General features: G+C 39.8%; 1 protein-coding gene across 2 annotated transcripts in view; it reads left to right on the forward strand.

Annotated features, from left to right (window-relative positions):
* Positions 1–16154, forward strand: part of USF3 (upstream transcription factor family member 3) — a 45536-nt gene extending 29382 nt beyond the window's left edge. The window contains exons 6-7 of one of the 2 annotated variants that reach the window (XM_072965044.1): positions 4646–4742; positions 7352–16154. In XM_072965044.1, coding sequence (XP_072821145.1) covers positions 4646–4742; positions 7352–13812 — 6558 coding nt within the window. In that variant the 3' untranslated portion in view covers positions 13813–16154. The remainder of the gene's footprint in view (positions 1–4645; positions 4743–7351) is intronic. The other variant, XM_072965046.1, reaches the window with a different exon arrangement.
* Positions 16155–24011: the final 7857 nt, after the last annotated feature.

Below are 24011 nucleotides of genomic sequence, written 5' to 3' on the forward strand. Positions count from 1 at the left end.
TCAGTAATAAACTTGTAAATAAAATAGACACAACCTTTAGAAAATATAGCAGAGATAAAGTTATTTAAATGCTATATGAAAGTATCTCTAAGATATATATTTTTTTTTAATTTTTATTTTTTCTTCCAGCTCTATTGAGATATAACTGACATACAGCTTTGTATAAGTGTAAGGTATATAGCATAAAGGTTTGACTTAATACATCATGAAGTGATGACCACAATAAGTTTAGTGAACATCTATCAACTCATGTAGATATAACATTAAAGAAATAGAAAAAGAATTTTTTTCCTTGTGATGAGAACTCTTAGGATTTACTCTCTTAACATTTGTATATAATGTTCAGTAGTGTTAATTATATTAATCATGTTATATGTTACATTGCTAGTACTTATTTATCTTATAAATGGAAGTTTGTATCTTTTGACCACTTTCATCCAGTTTCCCCTCCTCCTCTCCCTGTCCCTAGTAACAACAAATCTGATCTCTTTTTCTGTAAGTTTGTTTGTTGGCTTGCTTTTCAAATATAATTGACAGACAAACTATGTCAGTTCCTGGTACACAACATAATGATTTGATATTTCTGTCTGTTTCAAAGTGATAAATGTGATAAGGCTAGTTACCATCAGTCACCATACAAAGATATTACATAATTATTGACTGATTCCCTACACTGTGCATTTCATATCCATAACTTATCTATTTTGTAATTGGTGGTTGTACCTATTAATCTCCCTCACTTATTTCTCTTCCTTTCCTACCCAATTCCCCTCTGGGAGTCACCTGTTTGTTCTCTGTATCTATGACTCTGTTTCTGTTTGGTTATGCTTGTTTATTTGTTTTGTTTTTTCAGATGCTACATATAAGTGACTTCATATAGTATTTGACTTTCTTGTCTGACTTATTTCAGTATAATAAGTATAATACTCTCTAGTATAATACCTTAGTGTAATACCCTCTAGATCCATCCATGTTGTCACAAGTAGCAAAATTTTTACAACTGTGTGTATTTATATACCACATCATCTTTATCCATTCATCTATTGATGGGCACTTAGGTTACTTCCATACCTTGGCTATTGTAAACAATGCTGCAGTGAACAGGGATGCATATGTCTTCTGAAATTAGCGTTTTTGTTTTCTTCCGATAAATACCCAGGAGTGGAATTGCTGAATCATATCGTCATTCTATTTTTAATTTTTTGAGGAATCTCCATACTGTTTTCCATAGTGGCTGCACCAATTTAAAATTTCACCAACAGTGCACAGGGTTTCTCTTTTCTTCACATCTTTGCCAACATTGTTATTTGTCGTCTTCATTATAGCCATTCTGATAGGTGAGAGGTGATACCTCATTGTGGTTTTGATTTACATTTCCCTGGTAATAATGATGTCCAGCATCTCTTCATGTGCCTGTTGGCCATCTGCATGTTCTCTTTGGAAAAATATCTATTCAAGTTCTCTGCCCATTTTTTAATTGGATTGTTTGTTTTTTTGACATTGAGTTGTATGAGTTCTCTGTATATTTTGGATATTAACTCCTTATTGGATATATCACTTGCAAATATCTTCTCCCATTGAGTGGGCAGCCTTTTTGTTTTGTTGATAGTTTTTTTCACTGTGCAAAAGCTTTTTAGTTTGATGTAGTCCCTTTTGATTATTTTTGCTATTGTTTCCCTTGCCTGAGGAGAAGATCCAAAGAAATATTACTATGATTTATATCAAAGAATGTTCTATCTATGTTTTCTTCTAGGATTTTTATGGTTTCTGGTCTTACATTTAGATCTTCAATCCATTTTGAGTTTATTTTTGTATATGGTGTGAGAAAATGTTCTAATTTCATTCTTTTACATGTAGCTGTCCATTTTCCCAGCACCACTTATTGAAGAAGTTGTCTTTTCCCTATTGTATGTTATGCCTCCTTTGTCATAGATTAATTGACCATAAGCACATGGAGTTATTTCTAAGCTCTATTCTGTTTCATTGCTCTGTTTGTCTGTTTTTGTGTCGGTACCATACTGTTTTGTTGACTGTAACTTTGTAGGATAGTTTGAAATTGAGTAGCATGATACCTCCAGCTTTGTTCTTCTCTCTCAAGATTTAATTTGGCTACTTTGGATCTTCTGTGTTTCCATGCAAACATTGAAATTATTTGTACTAGTTCTGTGAAAAATACCATTGGCATTTTGATAGGGATTGCATTGAATCTGTAGAGTATCTTGTGTAATATGGTCATTTTAACAATATTAATCCTTCTAATCCATGACCATAAAAATTACAGACTAATATGATTAACATAGATGCAAAAATCCTCAACAAAATATTAGCAAATCAAATTCAACAGCATATTAAAAGGATCATAAACAATGATCAGGAGGGACTTATCCCTGGGATGCAAGGATGGTTCAGTATCTACAAAGCAGTCATTGTGTTACATCAGATTAACAAATTGAAGAATAAAAATAATCCGATCATCTCAGTAGATGCAGAAAAAACTTTTGACAAAATTCAGCATTCATTTATGATAAAAACTCTCAACAAAGGAAGTATAGAGAAAATATACCTCAATATAATAAAGGCCATAAATGACAAGTCCACAGCTAGTATCATACTCAATGGTAAAAAGCTGAAAACATTTCCTTTAACAAGATGTCCACTCTTGCCACTTTTATTCAACATAGTATTGACAGTCCTAGCAACAGAAATCAGATAAGAAGCACAAATAAAAGGAATCCAAATTGGAAAGGAAGAAGTAAAACTGTCACTGTTTGCAAATGACATGTTACTAGACATAGAAAATCCTAATGATGCCGCCAGAAAACTACTAGAATTCATTAACACATTGATCACCAAATCTGTGTAACAGTTGTGTTTCCTCTGGGCACCCAATCCATAGAAGGTGATCAATGTGTTAATGAATTTAATAAAGTTGTAAGATACAAAATTAATACAGAAGTCTGTTACATTTCTACACACTAACAGCAAACTATCTGAAAAAGAAATTAAGAAAACAACTCCATTTACAGTTATATCGGAAAGATTAAAATACCTAGGAATAAAGCTAACTAATGAGGTAAAAGACCTGTACTTGGAAAACTAAGACGTTGATGAAAGAAATCAAAGATGACACAAATGAATGAAAAGATATATCGTGCTCAAGGATTCAAAGAATTAATTAAAATGACCATTCTATCCAAGGTATATATTTTTTAATTAGAACAAAATAATGTAACATACTGTTAATAGTATCCTTCTATCTGGGTTTTTAAAAAAGATTTTTTATAAGTTATATACATATATATACACACACATGTATATGCATGTATTGGCATAGATTTCTGGAAGGATACACAAGTAACTTTATGGACATTGACTCTGGAAAGGGGTCTGGAGGGCTAAAGTCAAAAGGAATGTACTTTGCATTATATATCCCTTCATATTATTTATATTTTTTGGACATATGCATATATTATGTTATCAATTTTAAACGTTTAAATAAAGAGTAACGGAACTTTGACATAAAATATAGTCTTTGGAAAAGATTAGGAATAGAATATACTGGGAGCATGATGCCAAACTCAATCAAGTGACATTATCTCAACCTATTGTTTAGAATAGTTTGTGATTGTAGTTGACAGAATGAAGAATAACACTGAATCTAAACTCTCTTCCTGCTCTTGATGGCCCTCTCTGGCCTCTCTCCTACCGCTCTTCCCCTCTGCACTTTGCTCTAGACCGCTCACCTCCTTTCTGTTTCTCCGACAGGCCAGGCTCAGCCCCACCTGGGGGCCTTTGCCCTTGCTCATCCTGCTACCTGAGCCCTCCTCTTCCAGATATCTACAGGGTGTACCTCCTGGTACTCCCTTCAGGTTTTTGCTCAAATATCATCTTACAGAGAGGCCTTCCCCAGCCTCCCTATGCAAAATAGATTATAGCAGAATGTCTTAGTTTGGGTTGCTATAAGAAAATTACCATAGACTGGGTGGCTTCAACAACAGAAATTTATTTCTCACAGGTCTGGAGGCTGGGAAGTGTAAGTTCAAGGTGCCGGCTGGTTCGGTTCCTAGTGTGGGCTTTCTTCCTGGTTGTGAACTCACATCACAGAGAGAGTGGTCACCTCTCTCATGTCTTTTCTTTTAAGGGCAGGGATCTCATTCATGAGGGATCTACCCTCATGACCTAATTCCCTCCCAAAGACCCCACCTTCAGATGCCAATACGTCAGGTTTGGGGTTGCACCATGAATTGTAGGGGGAAACAAACATTCAGTCCATAGCACAGAGTAGCCTCTGCCATCTCTCTGGCCCCCTCCTTACCCTACTGTATTTTTCTTCATAACACTTATCAGTACCTGATTTTTATATAAATGTATATAAAATATATAATAATTCCTCAGAAATAAAATAACATTCCTCAAGGTCAGGAACTTTGTCCCCCTTTTTATTACATCCCCAGTGCTTAGAACAGAGCCTCAATAAACACTTCATAAATGAAAGATGAGCAGTAGAAGCATTTGAATATTGTGCCAGTTCTAGATTCTGAAAAGACACATATCACATACATGTGATAAAGCCAAAGCTGTAACTTTCTTCTGGCAAGTTCTTACCCCTCAGTGAAACCTTTAAATGGTCGATTTTCTTTGGCAGAGCAAGAATATGATCCTGGACCAAGCCTTTAAATATATAACAGAGTTGAAAAGGCAAAATGATGAACTCCTGCTTAACGGAGGAAACAATGAACAAGGTAAAGATGTTAAGATTCTTACTTTGTTGTTTTTTCAGTGTTTAGGCCTTTGTGTCGCAATGCGACTTTTATTAGCATACGGAAGGGTTTTTTTTACCCAAAACCATTCTTAAGACCATGCATTCAGTGTGTCTGTGAGAATAGTGCTGCAAATAAATTCATCCCAGTTTACCTCTTTCCCTCTTTGAGCGACTCTAATCTTGTAGGCATATATAATTTTGATTTTATACTCTTCCTGTGCTTCCAGTTTACTTAACTCATGGTACAAATAATACTGAATCTCCTTTATTCTATTTGGATCTTCCACCTAGGGGAATCCCATAAGAGGATGTAGGAAGACTCCTGCTCAGTGTAACTTAAACACAGATAAACATATGCCTGCACCAAGACGTAACTGTGAATTAACTCAGAAGGCCAAAACATTGAGTTCACAGTTGTTTATATTGCATGTAATGTGTATGTCAGACTGCCTGATCATTTAATGATACTTGATTTTTAGAGGTGACTTTCTTATTCTGTCAGGTGAGTTCTGTTTTCCCACTTGCACTGGAGAAGTTTCCTTATAACAGCAGAAAAGAAAAATATCCCAGGCAAGCATGAGACTTCAAGTAGGAAGCCAGTTTGAACTGTCTTATATTTATGTCTCTGACGAGAGCAAAGAGAAATGCCTGTGACGAGTCAGTAGGTCACCTTACAAGGAGCGAAACAAAGGCAGGATTTGCGGAGGTGGGGGCAGTGCTGGGCTGTGTGCGCTGTAAAAGCAGTGAGGATATTGGAAAGCAGATCCAGAAGCTCGGCATTCCAAATTCTCGTTTACTTTTAGTTGGATAACAGCTTACCTGCTCCCCGCGGTCAGCTGTCTTTTATGACCCAGGCCCGTTTTTATGATGCTGCCAGGCAATTAGATATATAGTGAGTGTTTGGTCACCGTTTTGAGGTACCCACCAAAGGGATGTTAAAGCTAGAGTGATGTACAGACTTTTCTAATGAGGGCTCCTTTGTTTCACAGCCCAGAGTCTGAGGCAATCAACTGATCTTAGAGAAAAGGGAAACCTGAAAAAATACAGGTTGCAGGAGGCTCAGGGAGAGCTGAACAGCCAGGCCAGGGGTTAGGGTGGCACCTGAGGCAGCTTAAGTCCGAGTGTGTCATCGTCTCCGGCATCGTTCTTTCCTTAGTTCTTGTCCATGCACGCACTCTCTCTTCTCCCAGCAGCTCCCTCCGCATACTCCCTGTCCACGCGACGGTCTAGCATAGTGGTCAGGGCGGTGGCCTTGGGAGTCAGGCCCACCTGGGTTTGAGTCTCTGCTTCCTTTACTCACTCAGCACCTCTGGCCAGTTACTTACCCTCTCCAGGTCTCAGTTTCCCTGTCTTCAAATGAGGATAATCACAGCATCTGTCTGGTTGACTTTAGGCAAGTTCTGTAACTACTCTGAGCCCGTCTCTGAAATCTGAAAGTGGTGATGACAATAGGCAGTCCCATCTCAGGGTTCCTGTGAGGATTAGAGGAGATGGTGCGGGTGAAGCGCTTCGAGCAAAGCCTGGCACATCGTAAATGCTTGATAAGTGCTTCTTGTCCTTGTTGTCATCATCTTCATTAAATGAGACAACGAATGAAAAGTGCCAGGCGTAGAGTAAGTATGCAGTAAGCGAGAACAATCATCATTATTATTTGGTCCATTATAATTGTCCTTTAATTTCTAATGTCCATGGCACATGGGCCTCTTTCTTCTGTGTCTCTCAGTTTAAATATCTGAAAAAAATAATCTGCTAGTCTCAACTCATCCTTGTTAGAACAGAACTTTTTGTATCAGGTTACCTTATAGGGGATTGGCCTTGAGGATTGGCTGGCTTTGGCAGGGGCAGGGGGCGGGGGTGGAGTACCTACCACTGTGACAAGGCAGGTGGGGATGTGTGGGTCACAGAACATGAATACCAGCTGCCAGGGCTGACTCTTAGTAGGACCTATGGGTGATGCTGCCCCTTGGAAAGGTGTAGGGTGTCACAGACATCTTCACTATTCAGTAGTCTGCATACACTGGCCCTGCCAAGGGAAATGCAAGTTTCACTGTTTTTGCTTTCTTCAGTGCTCTACCTCCCTACTTCTTATGTGTTCTACTTGGTCTCTGTTATTTCAAAGGGTAAAATAGAAACTAGTTTAAAGCCACTTATAAAAGAGACTATTACCATCATAAGTAATGTAGGCTGTTGCAGCATTTAAATGCTATTATATTGATAGTGTTATTTTTCCAGCATCTTACCGTGATATCCGTATGTCTTTCCTTGCATCACCTTGGTAGCTGCCCACTTGGGAATTTTTGAATTTGGGATTATTGAGATTTCTACATTATGAGTAACTTTTGACCTTTGCCTTGTTGACCTTTAAAGATATATATATATATACTTTTAAAAGGACTGGGATAGAGGTTTGAGGTACCATTCGAAGAAGAAGAAAGAACTTGTATTAGAAAAGAGCTGAAGGTTCTCAACTGAGGTATTTCAAATGCTAAGATTAGAATTCAGTAGCTTGCTATACAAACGCTTTCTTAAATTATTGTAAATACTGACATTTAGAGATAATTTTTTTCATTTTTATTTTTGATACTGTAGCTGAAGAAATTAAAAAGCTACGTAAACAACTGGAAGAAATTCAAAAGGAAAACGGCCGATACATTGAATTACTAAAAGCAAACGACATATGTTTATATGACGACCCTACCATCCACTGGAAAGGAAATCTTAAAAACTCAAAGGTCTCTGTTGTTATTCCCAGTGACCAGGTTCAAAAAAATATCATTGTTTATTCCAATGGGAGTCAGCCTGGTGGAAACAGCCAGGGAACAGCTGTTCAAGGGATAACCTTTAATGTTGGTCATAATTTACAAAAGCAGACTGCCAACGTGGTGCCAGTGCAGAGGACTTGCAATCTTGTGACTCCAGTGTCTATTTCTGGAGTTTACCCTCCCGAAAACAAGCCATGGCAGCAGACTACAGTTTCTGCATTGGCTGCCAACCAGCCTGTTCCCCTTTGTCTTCCTGCTACCATTTCTGCTCAAAATATTCTCGAGCTTTCCACCTCTGAAAGCGAATCGAGCATGCTCAGTGCCACCAGTGGCTCACTGATCGCTGTTCCCGTTGGGCCTGAACCTCCCCAGCATCGTTCCCTGCACCCGTGTCTAAATGATCAAAATTCTTCTGAAAATAAGAACGGGCACGAGAGCCCCAAATTATTGAAGAAAACAGTCCCTTGTGCCACAAGCATCTCCAGCCCCACAGCAACCGCCACTAAAGTGCACTCTGGAAGCAAGTCCTGCTCAAGCACACAGGATTTCAGAAGTGATTTTCAAACCACTTTTGTTGTTTCTGTTACCACCACGATCTGCTCCCAGCCTCCCAGATCTGTGAGTGACTCTTGTCCAGCGAGCATGAGCAAGGGTGCAGACTTGACAAGTGTTACTGCCGTGGTGGCACCATCTGCCCCTGGAGGAGGGAAGACCACCACTCCTGTCAGCTCCCTTTCTGCAAACCCGATAGACAATGGTTGGACCCTTTCTTGTTCTTTGCCTTCTTCAGCTGTTAGTGCTTCAGATTTAAAAAACATGAATAGCCTTACCCGAATTTCCTCAGCTGGAAACACGCAGACGACATGGACTACTTTGCAATTGGCAGGAAACACTATTCAGCCCTTAAGCCAGACACCGTCTTCTGCTGTGACTCCAGTATTAAGTGAGTCTGGTACCAGCCCCACCACAGCCAACCACAGTAGACAGGTGGCTCCAGGCATCAACCTGAATACTTCCTTTCTAGCAGATGTGCAGCCAGTTGAGCAAGTAGTTGTAACCTTGCCTTCTTGTCCATCCTTACCTATGCAGCCACTGATTGCCCAGCCACAAGTTAAATCTCAGCCTCCAAAAAATATCCTTCCATTGAATTCAGCAATGCAAGTGATTCAGATGGCTCAGCCAGTGGGGTCGGCTGTGAATGCAGCCCCAGCTAATCCAAACGTGATCATTCTTCAGCCACCCAGCACCACCCCGTGCCCAACAGTGATGAGGGCAGAGGTTCCCAACCAAACAGTAGGTCAGCAGATAGTGATCATACAGGCAGCTAATCAGAATCCTTTGCCACTCCTCTCGGCTCCACCCCCTGGTTCTGTTCGACTCCCTGTCAACGGAGCCAATGCGATAATAGGGTCTAATAATTCAGTGCAAAATGTTTCGACTCCACAAACTTTTGGAGGTAAACATCTTGTCCACATATTACCAAGACCTTCATCTTTATCAACATCTAATTCAACACAAACTTTCTCTGTTACCGTGTCAAACCAACCACAACAGCCTCAAACCATTTCTTTAAATGGACAGCTCTTTGCTTTGCAGCCTGTGATGTCTTCATCAGGAACTACAAGTCAAACCCCTATGCAAATTATTCAGCCCACCACCAGCGAAGATCCAAATACCAATGTTGCCCTGAATACATTTGGCGCTTTGGCCAGCCTCAATCAAAGTATATCACAGATGGCTGGGCAAAGCTGTGTACAATTGTCTATTGGCCAGCCTGCGAATCCTCCAACTGCTGCAAATAGTCAGACCACCCCGGCTAACTGTGTTTCATTAACAACCACTGTAGCACCTCCTATGACAACGGATAATTCAGCCACACTACCCAGTACTTATAATCTAGTGACCACTCCCTCAGTGAACACTGTGGCTTGTTTGCCTAACATGAAGTCCAAAAGGTTGAATAAGAAGCCAAGTGGCAAGAAACACTTAGCTGTTCACAAGTCAGCCTGCACCCTGAATCCAGTCAGAGATGTGGGCAAGTTAGACCTCCCCAGCACCGAAGGCTCAGCAGAGCCATCGTGTAATGATGGACTGCTGGACAGCCTCCCTGTTGTGTTGCCCTCTGTCACTGTGTCCCAGGCAAATAGTGTAAGTGTTTCTGGTTCACATTCTTTGGATGTTCTCAATTCTGAACCCGTGATACCTGAGTCTGTATCTAAATCTAAGTCAGCAGAAGAGTCTAGCTTGCCTTCCCAAGAATCCGTGACAAGTGAACATTTTGCAGTAGCCCCAGCAAAATCCAAAGATTCTTCCCCCATTTTGCAACGAGAGATGTCTCAGGATAAGCCACCAATTGGTTTGGCATTGCCAGATGCTGCCAAATCCTGCACTTCCGCCAACGTGTTGATTTCACCTGCAACTGATCCCCATGCTTTGGTTTCTCAGGTTTCTGATTTGTCATCTACCACGAGCACTTCAAGTACAGACTGTGTTTCTGAGGTAGAAGTCATTGCTGAACCTTGCAGGGCTGAGCAAGATCCATCAGATACAGTGCAAACCACAGGTCTCTTAAAGGGGCAGGGTTTAACTGCATTGCTGTCTGGTCTTGCTAAAGAAAAAGACCCTCAGAAATCATCTCTTTCAGTCCAGGTGGACCCTCCTGACTTTTCTTCAGGAAATTCTAAGATAGTTGATTCAAATGTTGATTTACATCCGAAACAGGAGCTGTTACTGATGAACAGTGATGACAGAGATCCAGGACAGCATCATTCCTGCATCCCTGATCAGGAGGTTATTAATGGCTCTTTGCTCAGTAGGCAGGCTGACTCTCCCATGTCAACCAGCTCGGGCAGTAGTCGTAGTTTCTCAGTTGCATCCATGCTTCCTGAGACAACTAGAGAGGATGTCACCAGCAATGCGACAACTAATACGTGTGACAGCTGCACCTTTGTGGAGCAAACTGATATCGTCGCTCTGGCAGCGAGGGCTATTTTTGACCAGGAGAACCTCGAGAAGGGAAGAGCTGGCACCCAGGCTGATATAAGGGAAGTTACTTCAAAATCTTCTGAAGCATCCTCTTTAGAGGGAGACCAGCCTTTCAAAACACAGATATCTAAAGAGAATGGCCCAGGACAGGCAGAAGCAACACCAAATGAATTTCATTCTCAGGATTCAGTCGAAGCAACTGTGGATAGGCCCCTTGAAAAACCAAGTTGTTCTATAGGAATTAAAACGTCAAATGCTGCTTTACAGGTTTCCACTTCTCAGCCACCAAGCATCACCAGTTTAAGTGTGAACAATCTTATCCATCAGAGCAGCATCAGCCATCCTCTGGTCAGCTGCGCTGGTTTATCCCAAACTTCAGAGCAAGCAACTGTTCCAGCCACGGTTAATCTGACGGTTTCATCTAGCTCCTATGGCAGTCAGCCCCCCGGACCGTCTCTGATGACCGAATACTCCCAAGAACAGCTAAATACCATGGCTGGTACCCTACCAAATCCACAGATTCAAGAGTCCCTCTTAAAGCCAAGTCATGAAAACCGCAAAGACTCTGCTAAGCGTGCTGTCCAAGATGACCTCTTACTGTCTTCAGCCAAACGTCAAAAGCACTGTCAACCAGCCCCCCTCCGGCTTGAGGGTCTGTCCCTGATGAGCCGAACTCCAGACAGCATTTCCGAGCAAACTCAAATGATGATTGGTCAGATCCCTCCCAACTCTTCAAATTCTGTTGTGCCAATCAGCAACCCCGCCCATGGAGATGGCCTTACACGATTGTTTCCACCCGGTAACAACTTCGTGGCCCCTGCACTGAGGCAGAATGAGGTTCAGTGCAGTTCTCAGCCTTCTGTTGCTGAGCAGCAACAAACCCAGGCCAGCCAACATCTGCAGGCCCTGCAACAGCATGTTCCAGCTCAAGGGGTCCCTCACCTGCACAGTAACCATCTCTACTTAAAGCAGCAGCAGCAGCAGCAGCAACAGCAGCAAGCAGGGCAGTTAAGAGAAAGGCATCACTTATATCAACTGCAGCATCACGTCCCTCACGCAGAGAGCTCTGTCCACTCTCAGCCCCACAGTGTCCACCAACAGAGAACTCTGCAACAGGAAGTTCAGATGCAGAAGAAGAGGAATCTTGTTCAGGGCACTCAGACCTCTCAGCTTGCTTTACAACCCAAGCACCACGGAAACGACCAGTCCCGACCCAAGAGTGGTCAGCCTCACCCCCACCATCAGCAGATGCAGCAACAGATGCAGCAGCACTTCGGGAGCTCCCAGCCCGAGAAGAGTTGTGAAAACCCCTCAACGAGCCGGAACCACCATAACCATCCCCAGAACCATCTCAACCAAGATATTATGCACCAGCAGCAGGATGTAGGAAGCCGGCCACAAGGCTCAGGGGTTTCTTCTGAACATGTACCTGGGCATAATCCAATGCAGAGGCTTTTGACATCAAGAGGCATAGAGCAGCAGATGGTCTCCCAACCAAGTATTGTGACGAGACCTTCTGACATGACCTGTACTCCACACAGGCCAGAGAGAAATAGAGTTTCAAGTTATTCTGCAGAGGCACTCATTGGAAAGACATCTTCTAATTCAGAGCAGAGAATGGGTATATCGATTCAGGGTTCCAGAGTTTCCGATCAGCTTGAAATGAGAAGCTACCTTGATGTTCCCAGAAATAAGAGTTTGGCCATTCATAATATGCAGGGTCGTGTGGACCATACAGTTGCCTCAGATATCCGCCTTTCTGACTGTCAGACATTTAAACCAAGTGGAGCCAGTCAGCAGCCTCAGAGTAATTTTGAAGTACAGTCTTCAAGAAATAATGAAATAGGCAACCCTGTGTCCTCCTTGAGGAGTATGCAGTCCCAGGCTTTTCGAATTAGTCAGAACCCTGGTCCACCACCAATCGACCGCCAAAAGAGATTACCTTATCCACCGGTTCAGAGCATCCCGACCGGAAATGCCATCCCACCAAGGGACAGTGAAAATACGTGTCACCAGAGTTTCATGCAGAGTTTACTTGCCCCTCACCTTGGTGATCAGGTCATTGGGAGCCAGAGATCGCTCTCAGAACATCAGAGGAATACACAGTGTGGCCCACCCTCTGCAATTGAATATAATTGTCCCCCAACTCATGAAAGTGTCCATATTAGAAGAGAGGGTGAGAGTCAGAATCGGGAGAGTTGTGACATGTCCCTAGGGGCAATTAACACCAGGAACAGCACCTTGAATATTCCTTTTTCGAGTTCTTCTTCTTCAGGAGATATTCAAGGTCGAAATACAAGTCCCAATGTTTCTGTGCAGAAGTCCAATCCCATGAGGATTACTGATAGTCACGGGACCAAGGGCCACATGAACCCTCCAGTCACAAGCAACATGCATGGGGTTGCAAGGCCAGCTCTGCCACATCCGTCTGTGTCTCATGGAAACGCTGACCAAGGGCCTCCCGTACGTCAGACTAATTCTTCAGTTCCCCAGCGATCAAGACATCCCTTGCAAGACAGCAGTGGTTCCAAAATTCGTCAGCCTGAAAGGAATCGCTCTGGAAACCAAAGACATAGTAATGTCTTTGATCCAAGTCTTCCCCACCTTCCTCTGTCTACTAGTGGCAGTATGATTCTTGGACGCCAGCAACCCACTGCAGAAAAGAGAGGAAGTATTGTTCGTTTCATGCCTGATAGCCCACAAGTTCCGAATGACAATTCAGCGCCTGACCAGCACACATTATCACAAAATTTTGGTTTTCCTTTTATTCCCGAGGGTGGCATGAATCCACCAATAAACGCGAATACTTCTTTCATTCCACAGGTTACTCAGCCTAGTGCCACTCGGACTCCAGCCCTTATCCCTGTAGATCCCCAAAATACTCTACCTTCCTTCTATCCCCCATACTCTCCTGCTCACCCTACACTGTCCAATGATATTTCCATCCCCTACTTTTCTAATCAAATGTTCTCAAATCCTAGCACAGAGAAGGTAAACAGTGGAACTTTAAATAACCGATTTGGATCCATTTTATCTCCTCCCAGACCTGTTGGTTTTGCCCAACCAAGTTTTCCTCTTCTCCCTGATATGCCACCAATGCACATGACCAACTCTCACTTATCCAATTTTAATATGACATCTTTGTTTCCAGAAATAGCTACAGCTCTTCCTGATGGCTCAGCAATGTCACCTTTGCTTACAATAGCAAACTCCTCTGCCTCCGACTCTTCCAAGCAGTCCTCAAACAGACCTGCCCACAACATAAGCCATATTTTAGGTCATGATTGCAGTTCAGCTGTTTAAATGCTGATCAACTGAACGTAAATGTAACGGGTGAGATTATAGACATGTATTTGTGTGTTTATACACACGTACCTGCACAGGAAGAGAGAGATTGTGTGTGTATCTCCTTGTGTCTGTATAATCAATTTCCAATTATCTTCTGAATGTAAGGAAGCCATGCCAGAAACGATGCGAATACTGGGTTGTCAAAAACAAATTATCATTTTCAACTGCATGGTGTGCTTTTGAAATTTTCCAAGCAGACTTGCATTTTCAAGTTTGATTTGTAATCTGATATCCCCTAGATACTCATTGACTGGAAGATGGGGGAGGTCATCTTGGAGTGTGCTTGGGTGGTAGGAAGGAACCTAGATTTTAATCTTACTTGATTGTTGATAATTTGTAAAATAGATAGTTGAGGTAGTTGAGTTGCTCTCCAAAAATACAGACAGTTCGATGTAACACAATGGCTCATAACCAACTGCGGGCCAGTGTCAGTGTGTAGAACAGTCTCTCACCCACGGCAGGTCTTGAATTCATGTAGAATGAATGTGCATGATTAAAGTCGAGCAGTTAGCAAATAAATGAGTTCTTTAATCAACCTTTATTCCCCAGGTTTGGTTTAGGTAGAGGCTTCTTCTTGATTATATCAATGGATAAATTGTCTGAATTTCATGTCTTGTTCTCCAAATGAGGGAGCCATGTTATCCTCTAATGTGCCAAGATCCTGTAAAGCAAAGGTCTTCCTTAAACAAGTAGCCTTAAAAATGGAAAGCTAAAGAGCGAAGTACATCGATGTTCTCCATCTTGTGCTTGTGCACTGCATCAGGATAGAAGCAGCTGTGCTGTGGAGTTGTGCACGTGTTCAGTTAAAGATGGTTGCTTCATCAGTTGAGTGTTGTTTTAGTTTTCTCTCTTCATTCTATTTATTCGATCTTGACATAAGTTCTTTTACATTTGTTTAATCATCAGGGGCTGATCAGTAAACAGTGTGTTTGGAATCTACATAATTATGTGAGCCTTACTTTTTGAATATTTCTGAGCAGAGTCTTAAGCTCTGTCAATATTTTCATTTGCTGATATTTATATTTAAAATATGACATTGTGTATTGCATTATTACCCTTCATAGTAGAATCATCATGAGAGGATGAATTTGTTCATTATTTTTTCTGATGGTAGATGTGAAATGGTGCTTCAAAAAATGGTCTTTATATACGTCTGCATGTGTGAGTGTGTGTGTACTCAGACATAGATTTTAAAGTGGCTCTTTAAAAACAGGCCTGCCATCTGAAAATGGGACACTGGGACCTGAGACCTGCTGACATGTAGAACCTGATGTAGGGCTTCTTTAAAGCCCCACTAAATTAGTAATACATTTTTTAAAATGTATACTCAAAATTCATCTATTGAATTCTGAAAACTTTATTAAAAACTAAGAAAACAGTTATATACACTCATATTCTAAACCCATTACTTTTTTGTTGTGGTTACATTCTGCCAAAAATGGGGCGGAGAGGGAGAGATGCAGAGACAGTGTTCTGTTTGCTCTGTTAACAAAGTGAAGCCAAGGACCAGCATTTTGGGTTTTTTCTGCTTAAAAAAGCCTCCTAAGGCTTGGTAAGAGCAGTTAACTCCAGCGGATACCTCTACTAAAAGACTCAGCAAAAGGGTCGTCTGTGTCTCTTCAGCTATTCTCACCGGACCCTCCTATCTCTTCCCGCCGCCAGCTGAAGCCGCCTCCTGGGGCAAAAAAATACTGAAAACAAGAAAAATATCTATATTTTCTCCCTTCAAAATGGTCTCGGGGAGGAATAGGAGAGCTTTGTGAATAAGTTACTTACACAAGGCAACACCATATTAACGTTTAATTGAGAAAAAATGTGAGATTTATAACTTAAAAATATCATCATAACTAAGTTTTAAGCTTCAACATTCAGATTTTTCTTTGTACTTGAAAGGTCCAATCTGCCAGTTTCAAGGAAGGTTTTCAATGGGTTCAGCTGTTCATCCTCCCTCCCTCTCCCTTTCTCATGGCTCCTTCTGTCTCTGCCCTCCCACCTCGCCCCCTCAGCCCCGCTCCCCCTGCACAGTGGCTGTTAGGTTCTGAAGAACCAGGGACTGTTGGAATTGAAACTAAGGTCACAGGTAAGGAGACGCTCAATTTGAACATTGCAGTGGAAAAGCCTCAAGCCTGGTTGGTACTTGCAGGCAATTCTGTGTTGCATCGATTGTATTTTTCTGCTCAGCAATGTTCAGAGATAGCATTTACATTCCTCAGGGCTTTCATTCCAAGCATAGAACACTTTGATCCCGAACGAGTCTCTACCCCGAAGTAAGGCTTATTTGACCATCTGAGGAAAGAGATGACCATCTGCAAGTAATGGGGCCCCTGGTTACATGTAGCTCTAATTATCTTACAGGCGTGTGCATATATGAGGCCATTTTATATAGAAATTCAATTCTGAAGGTGTTCTGAGCACAGTAATCTTATTTGATTTATAAGCACTAATGTATGAGATTTACCAGCAGTATTAAGTATTTTAATAATTAGAGCTACATGATTTGGGGAAGGAAATTTATTATTTAATATCTAGTGATCTCTAGATTATAGTTTTTGGTGAAGGAATGGCAGAGAAATCGTCAATTTTGGTTATAGTAAATTTAATGTTATTCATGCCTCACTAATATATGTCTATAGAATATAAAGCCACTTTCACAAATAAATTTGTAATTTCTAGAAATACACAGACTTATGTATAAGTGAGTCCTTGATTAAATAATTTTTCTCTCTCATAGTGTTATTGGTCATACAGAATCAGCTTCAGAAAGTAGTTGGTTCATCTAAACATTTAACACAGTAGCTTCTGAAGAGGTGAATAATTTTAGATTTCTCATCATGTAAAAACTTAAATGTGTCAGTTACGGATAAAAGAAGTCAACTTTGGTTTTTTTTTTTTTTGTACATATAGGTTGTTTTGGGATGTTTTAAACTGCTTCAGGAAATTTATTTTTGTTTTTATCTTAAGATCTCTGGGGTGTACCAGAGCTGGCACCCTTCTTCTAAGTAAGGAGTGAGAATTCCAGAGTGAACATGCTTTATAAAATGTAACGTATCAGAGAAGATTGAGGAGGGAATGTTCTTTTGCAGCGATTTTCAGTCACATATCAGGGTGAACTGCAATGAGGATCAACTTTTAAAAATCAGCCTTCTTAAAATACAAAATTATTCAAACACTTTAAAGATAATTCATTTGCCTTGCTCTTGCCTTCTGACATGAGCCATTTTATGGAGAGGCTAAAATTTATACTCCAAAAAAATGTGGAAATACACTTTAATGAGAGTAAAGTTTTGAAAATTTGAGGAAGTGTAAAGACTCACTAATACGCCTCCTCTTAGCTCTGTCCTTCCTTTGATACATAAATACCCAGGCCCTTATTTTCTTCCGTCTGCACCATGTCAAACAGGTGGCAGGGACCGTGGTCATTTCCTTAGCAGGGTGATTAGCCTCTGCCTTGAAACACTGATTGGGTGGGGTCCAGCATCTACGGGATCAGCGTGTGAAAGGGACTCAGACTCCCAAATCAGTGACTCCCAGTGCCTGGCTTTGAGAACCACTGCATCTCCTTCTCTACTAAGGGGTAACAAGAATTTCTCAAAACAGAAGTAGTTCAAATTGATTAAAAACATTTGATGTGCCATATAGTTCTGTTCCTTATTTTGGAGAACTTGTTGTTTTTTTCAATCCCATGGGGGAGTAAAGAAAGGCAAAGGTGGTACCAAAATCAGATGGCTTTGGGTTGATATCCTTAGGAACCTGGAAGTCATTGTTCTGTTGTCTCTGTAAATCCTGCCTTTGCCCGGAGATCATCACCTATGGCTGTGTACTTCCAGAGGGCAATAACACTCAGTGATAATGTTATGAAACCTGTATGCAAATTAAAGGGCAGAAATTAGTTGCTTCTCAGATACCTTTTTGGCTGAGTGATACCATTTCTCCTTCCCCAGAGTTCAACGTAAAAAGGTCTTTTTTTTTTCCCACTTAACCATATTCTTCCTACATTCACTTCCTTTGTGCACGTAAGAGTGTTTCTGCTGGAGTCTGTGAGGGACAAGTGTAGATGGAGGCAATCCGGGTGTGCAGGTAAGAAGTGTTGAGGGCCTTCTCGGACCCAGAGCTTCTAACGCCCCCTGCCTCTACCCTGGGACCGCACTTTACCCGCAGCCGTGCCTCTGGTCCTAAGGCCGGCCATTGGAACGCACTGCTCACCCACTCCCCTGTTAGAGCAAAGGGCCAGCCAGGATGGCACGTGCTCAGTGTAATCCAACACCTCGACGCCAAGTACAGCTGATTTTTCTCACTGTTGCCTTACGTTCTCTGAGCCATCCTTGATGCCGATCTTGTAAAAAAGCTTACTAGTAAGAAGCAAAACTCCTTTTAAACTCAGAGCTTGAATGTGGTGGTCATTCAACATCCTTATTTCTAGATTTGCACAAACCCCATCAACTGTAATCTTTGTCTGGCACACACATGTGTTCAGGTGCTTCAAAAACATCAGCCAACTCCGGTCGAAAACATTGGGGATACTATCCAAATTGGTGTTATTTTGGATGACTGCATAATCTGTCACTAGAGATTTCACGAGACATAGAAGATAATTCTTCATTTGTAATTTAACACTTTTTTTGAAGATCATTAATTTTTTTTTTTGGCCCAGTTGTGTGTACAACTATACACCAAACTATGTCATAGGAACTAAAAGTTTACTCCATGTAAATCCTCTCTTCACTTTTCTGGATCTCTGCTTCCTCATCCCCTAAGTCTTAGAACCATTCTTCATCTGTGAGGCCACTGAGGCACTGGACTTGACTATATTGGTTAACCTTTACAGGGAGTTGAACTGTTGATCTTCCAAGAAGAAAGGGACCAGACAGTGTTGCTCAAAATGCTGCAGCTGTGTTACTGTGAAGAAAAGATTTGCTTCCACTTTCAACGAGAGAGATATATATATATGTATGTGTGTGTGTGTGTGTGTGTATACACACACATATATTCATTTCAGTAAAAATGGGTGGAAAAATCTGAGAACATAGTTACCTTCACAAATTATTTATAGATACACTGGGTGAGAAGCTTACTGTAGGGCAATCACCAGAAAAAATCTAACTGTAGTGCTTTCGATAGTGTATGTAGTATTTGTATCTATTCTCAAGCCAGCAATGTCTGCTGCGCACTGTGTCCTATTACTGTAAATCACCTGGTTTATAATTCTAATGGGAACTAATTTGTTTTGTAATGGAATCCAGAGCAGATATGTATAATATGATCAGGATTGTCCTACAGTTGTAAATAAGAATAGGTCCTGTTTATTTTGACATCTTTTTACAAATGCATTGTATTAGGGTGTGAATATTCTGAACCATGCTCTTGTTTAAAGTTTTAAAATTTTTATTGGTAAATGTAACATTTTAATGGTTGTAATAATTATTTGTATAGATATGAATATAGTATTTTATTTAAGAAAATAAACTTTGCATTTTTGCATTGTGAATTCTGTCTTTTCTGATCATTGCATGTGCCACTTCAAATCTTGTATTGAAGAGATTTATTTTGCATATTGAAGTTGCATAGTCAAGTAATATTTAAATTTTGCCAAAATGACTAAAAATGAAGCCATGACACATTTCCCATGGGGATTGTGTTTCTGATCAGAGTCAACCTCAAATAAATCATAATTATGATCCATGCTAGATTATTGGAGCAAACTGTGCACCTCTATACTTCCTGTAAATAGTAGAAGTAGAATTTCAGATCTGGCAGAGAACTGAGAGATGGTTCAGTTTACACTCTCCTCGTTTATTTGTAGTGGAGGAACCAGAAGCACAGAACTTTGGGACAAGAATTAGGTCTTTGATTACAACTACCCACATCAGCTTGGTCACATCTCACAGGCATGAAGTTTGAGGGGAAAAAAGTTGTAGAGGAACTTGCACAGTGTAAAGCTATAAAAAATTTAAATGCCTATAAATCAAAAAATTTATTTTTTAGTGTTAGCCTACAGATGTGGTAAAAATGATCAGTTAAAGAAATGATAGGCCCAAAGTTCAGGATAATGGATACTTGGAAAGGAGAAGGGGATGATATCAAGAGAGGTACTTCAAAACTATCGGTATGTTCTGCTGAATTGGAGCAGACACTTGGGTGGTCATCTCACTTACACCTGAAATGTTTGTCTTATGAATGTATAAAACATATCCTAGTATTAAAACAGGTAAAATGATGACCTTAGGGATTGTCTACTCCCACATGTACTCCAGGAAATTAATGCTCATAATATTTTCCTTGTCTAGCTTCTTTCAAGTTCAGAATAAAACTCAATATTCTGACTATCAAGGGTTTAGTGTTCTTTCCACCAGCGCACACTGCCTCTCATAGAGAGGACACAGATGTAGGATATATTTTGATTAGACAAGGAGCCCCACTATGCCCCAAAGGATATACAACCCATAAAAATGCAGCCACTATGCATAAATTCAACCTCCCTAAAGTGAATGTGCAAAGTTATAACAGCTGTATATACTTTAACGTTTTGTTAGCTTTCCAGTTTAGTTCGATGTTTAAAAGATAGTGATTTTAATAACATATCTCTTTAAAAAGCTATCCAGGGACTTTTCACTTTTAGATAGAATGTAGTAGATCCTGGCAGGTTATCAATCCCACTGCACCAACTAGAACAAAGAGATAAATTAGAAAAATCATGTTTTAAAAGATACTAAAACCCATCAATATAAGAAGACAAAATTCCTCTGATTATATGAATATATCTGAACAAAATTTCAGAGGGAGAAAAGCGGTGTGGTGAGATCTCTGGCCTTACTTTTTGCCCTCTGGGGACATGAGTATGAGTTGAAAAGGCAGAGTGAACGCTCCCACAGGTTTATGAAGCTTAGGGGTTAAATTGCTGGATGAAGCTGTCTCACCTTCAAGACGTTGAAAATCAGAAGAGAACCAATTCTAACTACCGCTGCATCTAGCTCTCACCCAGCCCAACCACCTGTCTAACAGAGGAAAAGTGTGACCCCTCTCTCGTGGCAAATAACACAACTTCCATCTTTGCAGCTCATTTATGTACAATATCCAGGAAATATATATAATGTCCAGGAAAATGTGACCAATAAGCACAGGAAAAAACAAACATAGGACAGAGAAAATAAACAAATCCAAAAGTTGATTTTTGAAAAAGATTAAAAAGCAAACAAAAGAGCTCCTAGAAAGACTGATCAGGAAAAAAGAAGAAAATATAAATTATCAATAAAATGAATGGAAAAGGGGACATCACAAAAGATTATCAAAAATTAAAATCATAAAAGATTACTTACAACTTTATGCCAATATTATTGACAATTTAAATGAAACAGACAAAATTCTTGAAAAATACAATTTACCAAAATGAACACAAGAAAAAACAGAAAATCTTTATACTCCTAAACCTGTTAGCCAAGTTGAATCTACAATTAAAAACCTTCTTACCACGTATTGTATAATTCCATTTCTATGAAATGTTCAGAATAGGCAAACCTAAAGAAACAGAAAGTGGATTTGCAGTTGTCCAGGGTTGGGGAGTTTGGGAAAAAGTGAGGAGTGACTGTGAATGTTTATGGGGCTTTTTGAGGAGTGATGAAATGTTCTAAAATTGATTGTGATGATGGTTGAACATCTCTCTGAATATGCTAAAGACTGTTGAATTGTACACTTTAAATGGGTGAATTTCATGGTAGGTGAATTATATCTCAATAAAGCTCTTTTGTTTTTTAAAGACCTTCCCATAAAAAAAAACCCTCAAGGTTTTACTGGGAAATTCCTCTAAATATTAAAGGAAAAAGTAATACCAATCTGCCCAAACTCATGAGAAACAGGGGTCATTTCCATGTTTTAGGAAGTTAACATAACCTTGATACTAAATCTGTCACAACATTATAGTAAAAGAAAATTATAGCCCAATATCCTTAATAAACATGCATGTGAAAATTCTAAACAAAAAGTCAGCAAATTGAATTTAGTGATATAGGAAAAGAATAGTACATCATGACCAAATGGGGTTTATTTCACGAGTGCAACGTTGTTTTAACATTTTAAAATCAATTTATGCAATTCGTTGTATTAAGAGAATAAAGGCAAAAAAATATAACTCAGACAGTTGCTAAAATTCAGCATCTATTTATGGTCAAAACTCTAAACAAAAGAGGAAGAGAAGGGACCACCTGCAATGTGATAAAGCATATCTCCAGAAAAAAAACCAAGAAACAAACTATAGCTAACATCATACTTAAAAATTTCCCCCTGATGTTGGGATCAAGACAAAGATAATCATTATCACCCATCTACTCAACATTTTATTGGTGTTCTTAGCCAGTGCATTACCAAGGAATAAAGCTACTTATCAAAATTTAAAACATTGCTTGGAGAAATTAAGGGAGACCCCCCAAAATGCAGAAATGATACTATGTCATTAAGATGACAATTCTCCTCAAGTTTTTTTTTTGTAGATTCATGCAATTGCCACTGCAATCACTGCAGGGATTTTTTTTTGGGGGTAGAAATGGACAACCTGATCCTAAAATTTATATAATATTTAATATATACATTTATATTATATACATGTAAAAGTCCTATAGTCTAGCCTATCTTAAGAAGACAAAGTTAAAAGAACTAAAAGGACCAGATTTCAAAAATTGCTCTTGTCGGGTAGATCTTAAAAGTCCTCATCACAACAAAAAAATATTTTGTAACTATATATGGTAACAGATGTTGACTAGACTTACTGTGGTAATCACTTCACAACACACACAAATATCAAACCATTATGTTGTGCACCTGAAACTAATATAATGTCATATGTCAATTATACCTCGTATTTTTTTTAAAACTACCATGAAGCTCTAATAATTAAAACAGTGTATTACTGGCACAAGCATAGACAATAGACCCATGGAAGGGAACAGAAATTTCAGAAATAGATTATACACCTACAGTAAACTTGATTGATGACAAAGGTGCCAGTGCCATTTCAGTGAGTATATTTTGATGGTCTTTTCAATTATTAGGGCTGGAGCAATTGGATACCAGTATAGAAAGAGAAAAAAGCCCTAGACCCCCCTGCCTCACACCACATACAGAAATTAATTTGAGTTGGATCATAGACCTAAATGTAAAAGGTAAAACACTAACACTTCTAGAGCAGTGGTTCTTAAAGTGTAGCCCTGGAGCGCTCCGAGACCCATTTAGGGGATCTGTGACATCAAAATCTACTAAGATATGGCATGCCTGTATACCGTGTTGACATGTGAACTGTGAACTGATGGCGCAAAAGGAACAGTGGGTAAAACTGCTGGGACTTTAGGCAGTGGCATGACAACTGTGCTAACAATCACTGTATTTTTAATCATCATAAATTCACAGTAAAAAAAAAAGGCAGTTTTGCTTTAGAATCTCCTTGATGAAGCAATACAAGTTAATAATTTCATTAAATCTTCACTCTTGAGTACACTTCCTTTTAATATTCTTTTGAAACATCAAATTAATATTTCGTATTGCATGAGCACATGGAAAGCAAACATAAAACACTTCCACTGCAAACTGGAGGATGGTGGTTTTCCTAAGAAAAAGCACTAGTGCTGAATTACAGAATGAAATCGTGGCTTTCTTTATGGGCTACTATTATTAGCTGAGAAAATGACCACAACCTATGGTTATTCAGACTTGGTATCTGGCGGACATTTTCTCACAAAGTAAGTGGAATGAGCCCTTCACTGTATCCACTACAGTGAGCTTGAAAGGTTCCCATTAAGACCTCTCTGATAAGATCAGTAGTGATATAAATGAATAATATATATAGATATATATTTAAAGTTAGTGATTATATAATTACATGTGTGAGTGTTTGAAAGATTTGCACAATTTAGTGAACCAATATTTTCCAAGTGACCAAGGCATGCTGCTACAAAACCATGCAGTGATGAAAAGATCCATTCAAAATGAAAGACAGACCAATGGATTTTAACATTACAAAACATGAGAAATTCACTGATATAGTTTTAAATAATCGTTGGGAAAGTACCATTTGTTGACTGTTGGTATAGTATCTGTCTCAGCATGGTGGAATGAAACCACTCCCAGCCACCAGGAACAAAGATGGTTCAGCCATGCATGGGAGTTGTAGA

The sequence above is a fragment of the Vicugna pacos genome, chromosome 1 (assembly GCF_048564905.1).
Source record: "Vicugna pacos chromosome 1, VicPac4, whole genome shotgun sequence".
Taxonomy (NCBI): domain Eukaryota; kingdom Metazoa; phylum Chordata; class Mammalia; order Artiodactyla; family Camelidae; genus Vicugna; species Vicugna pacos.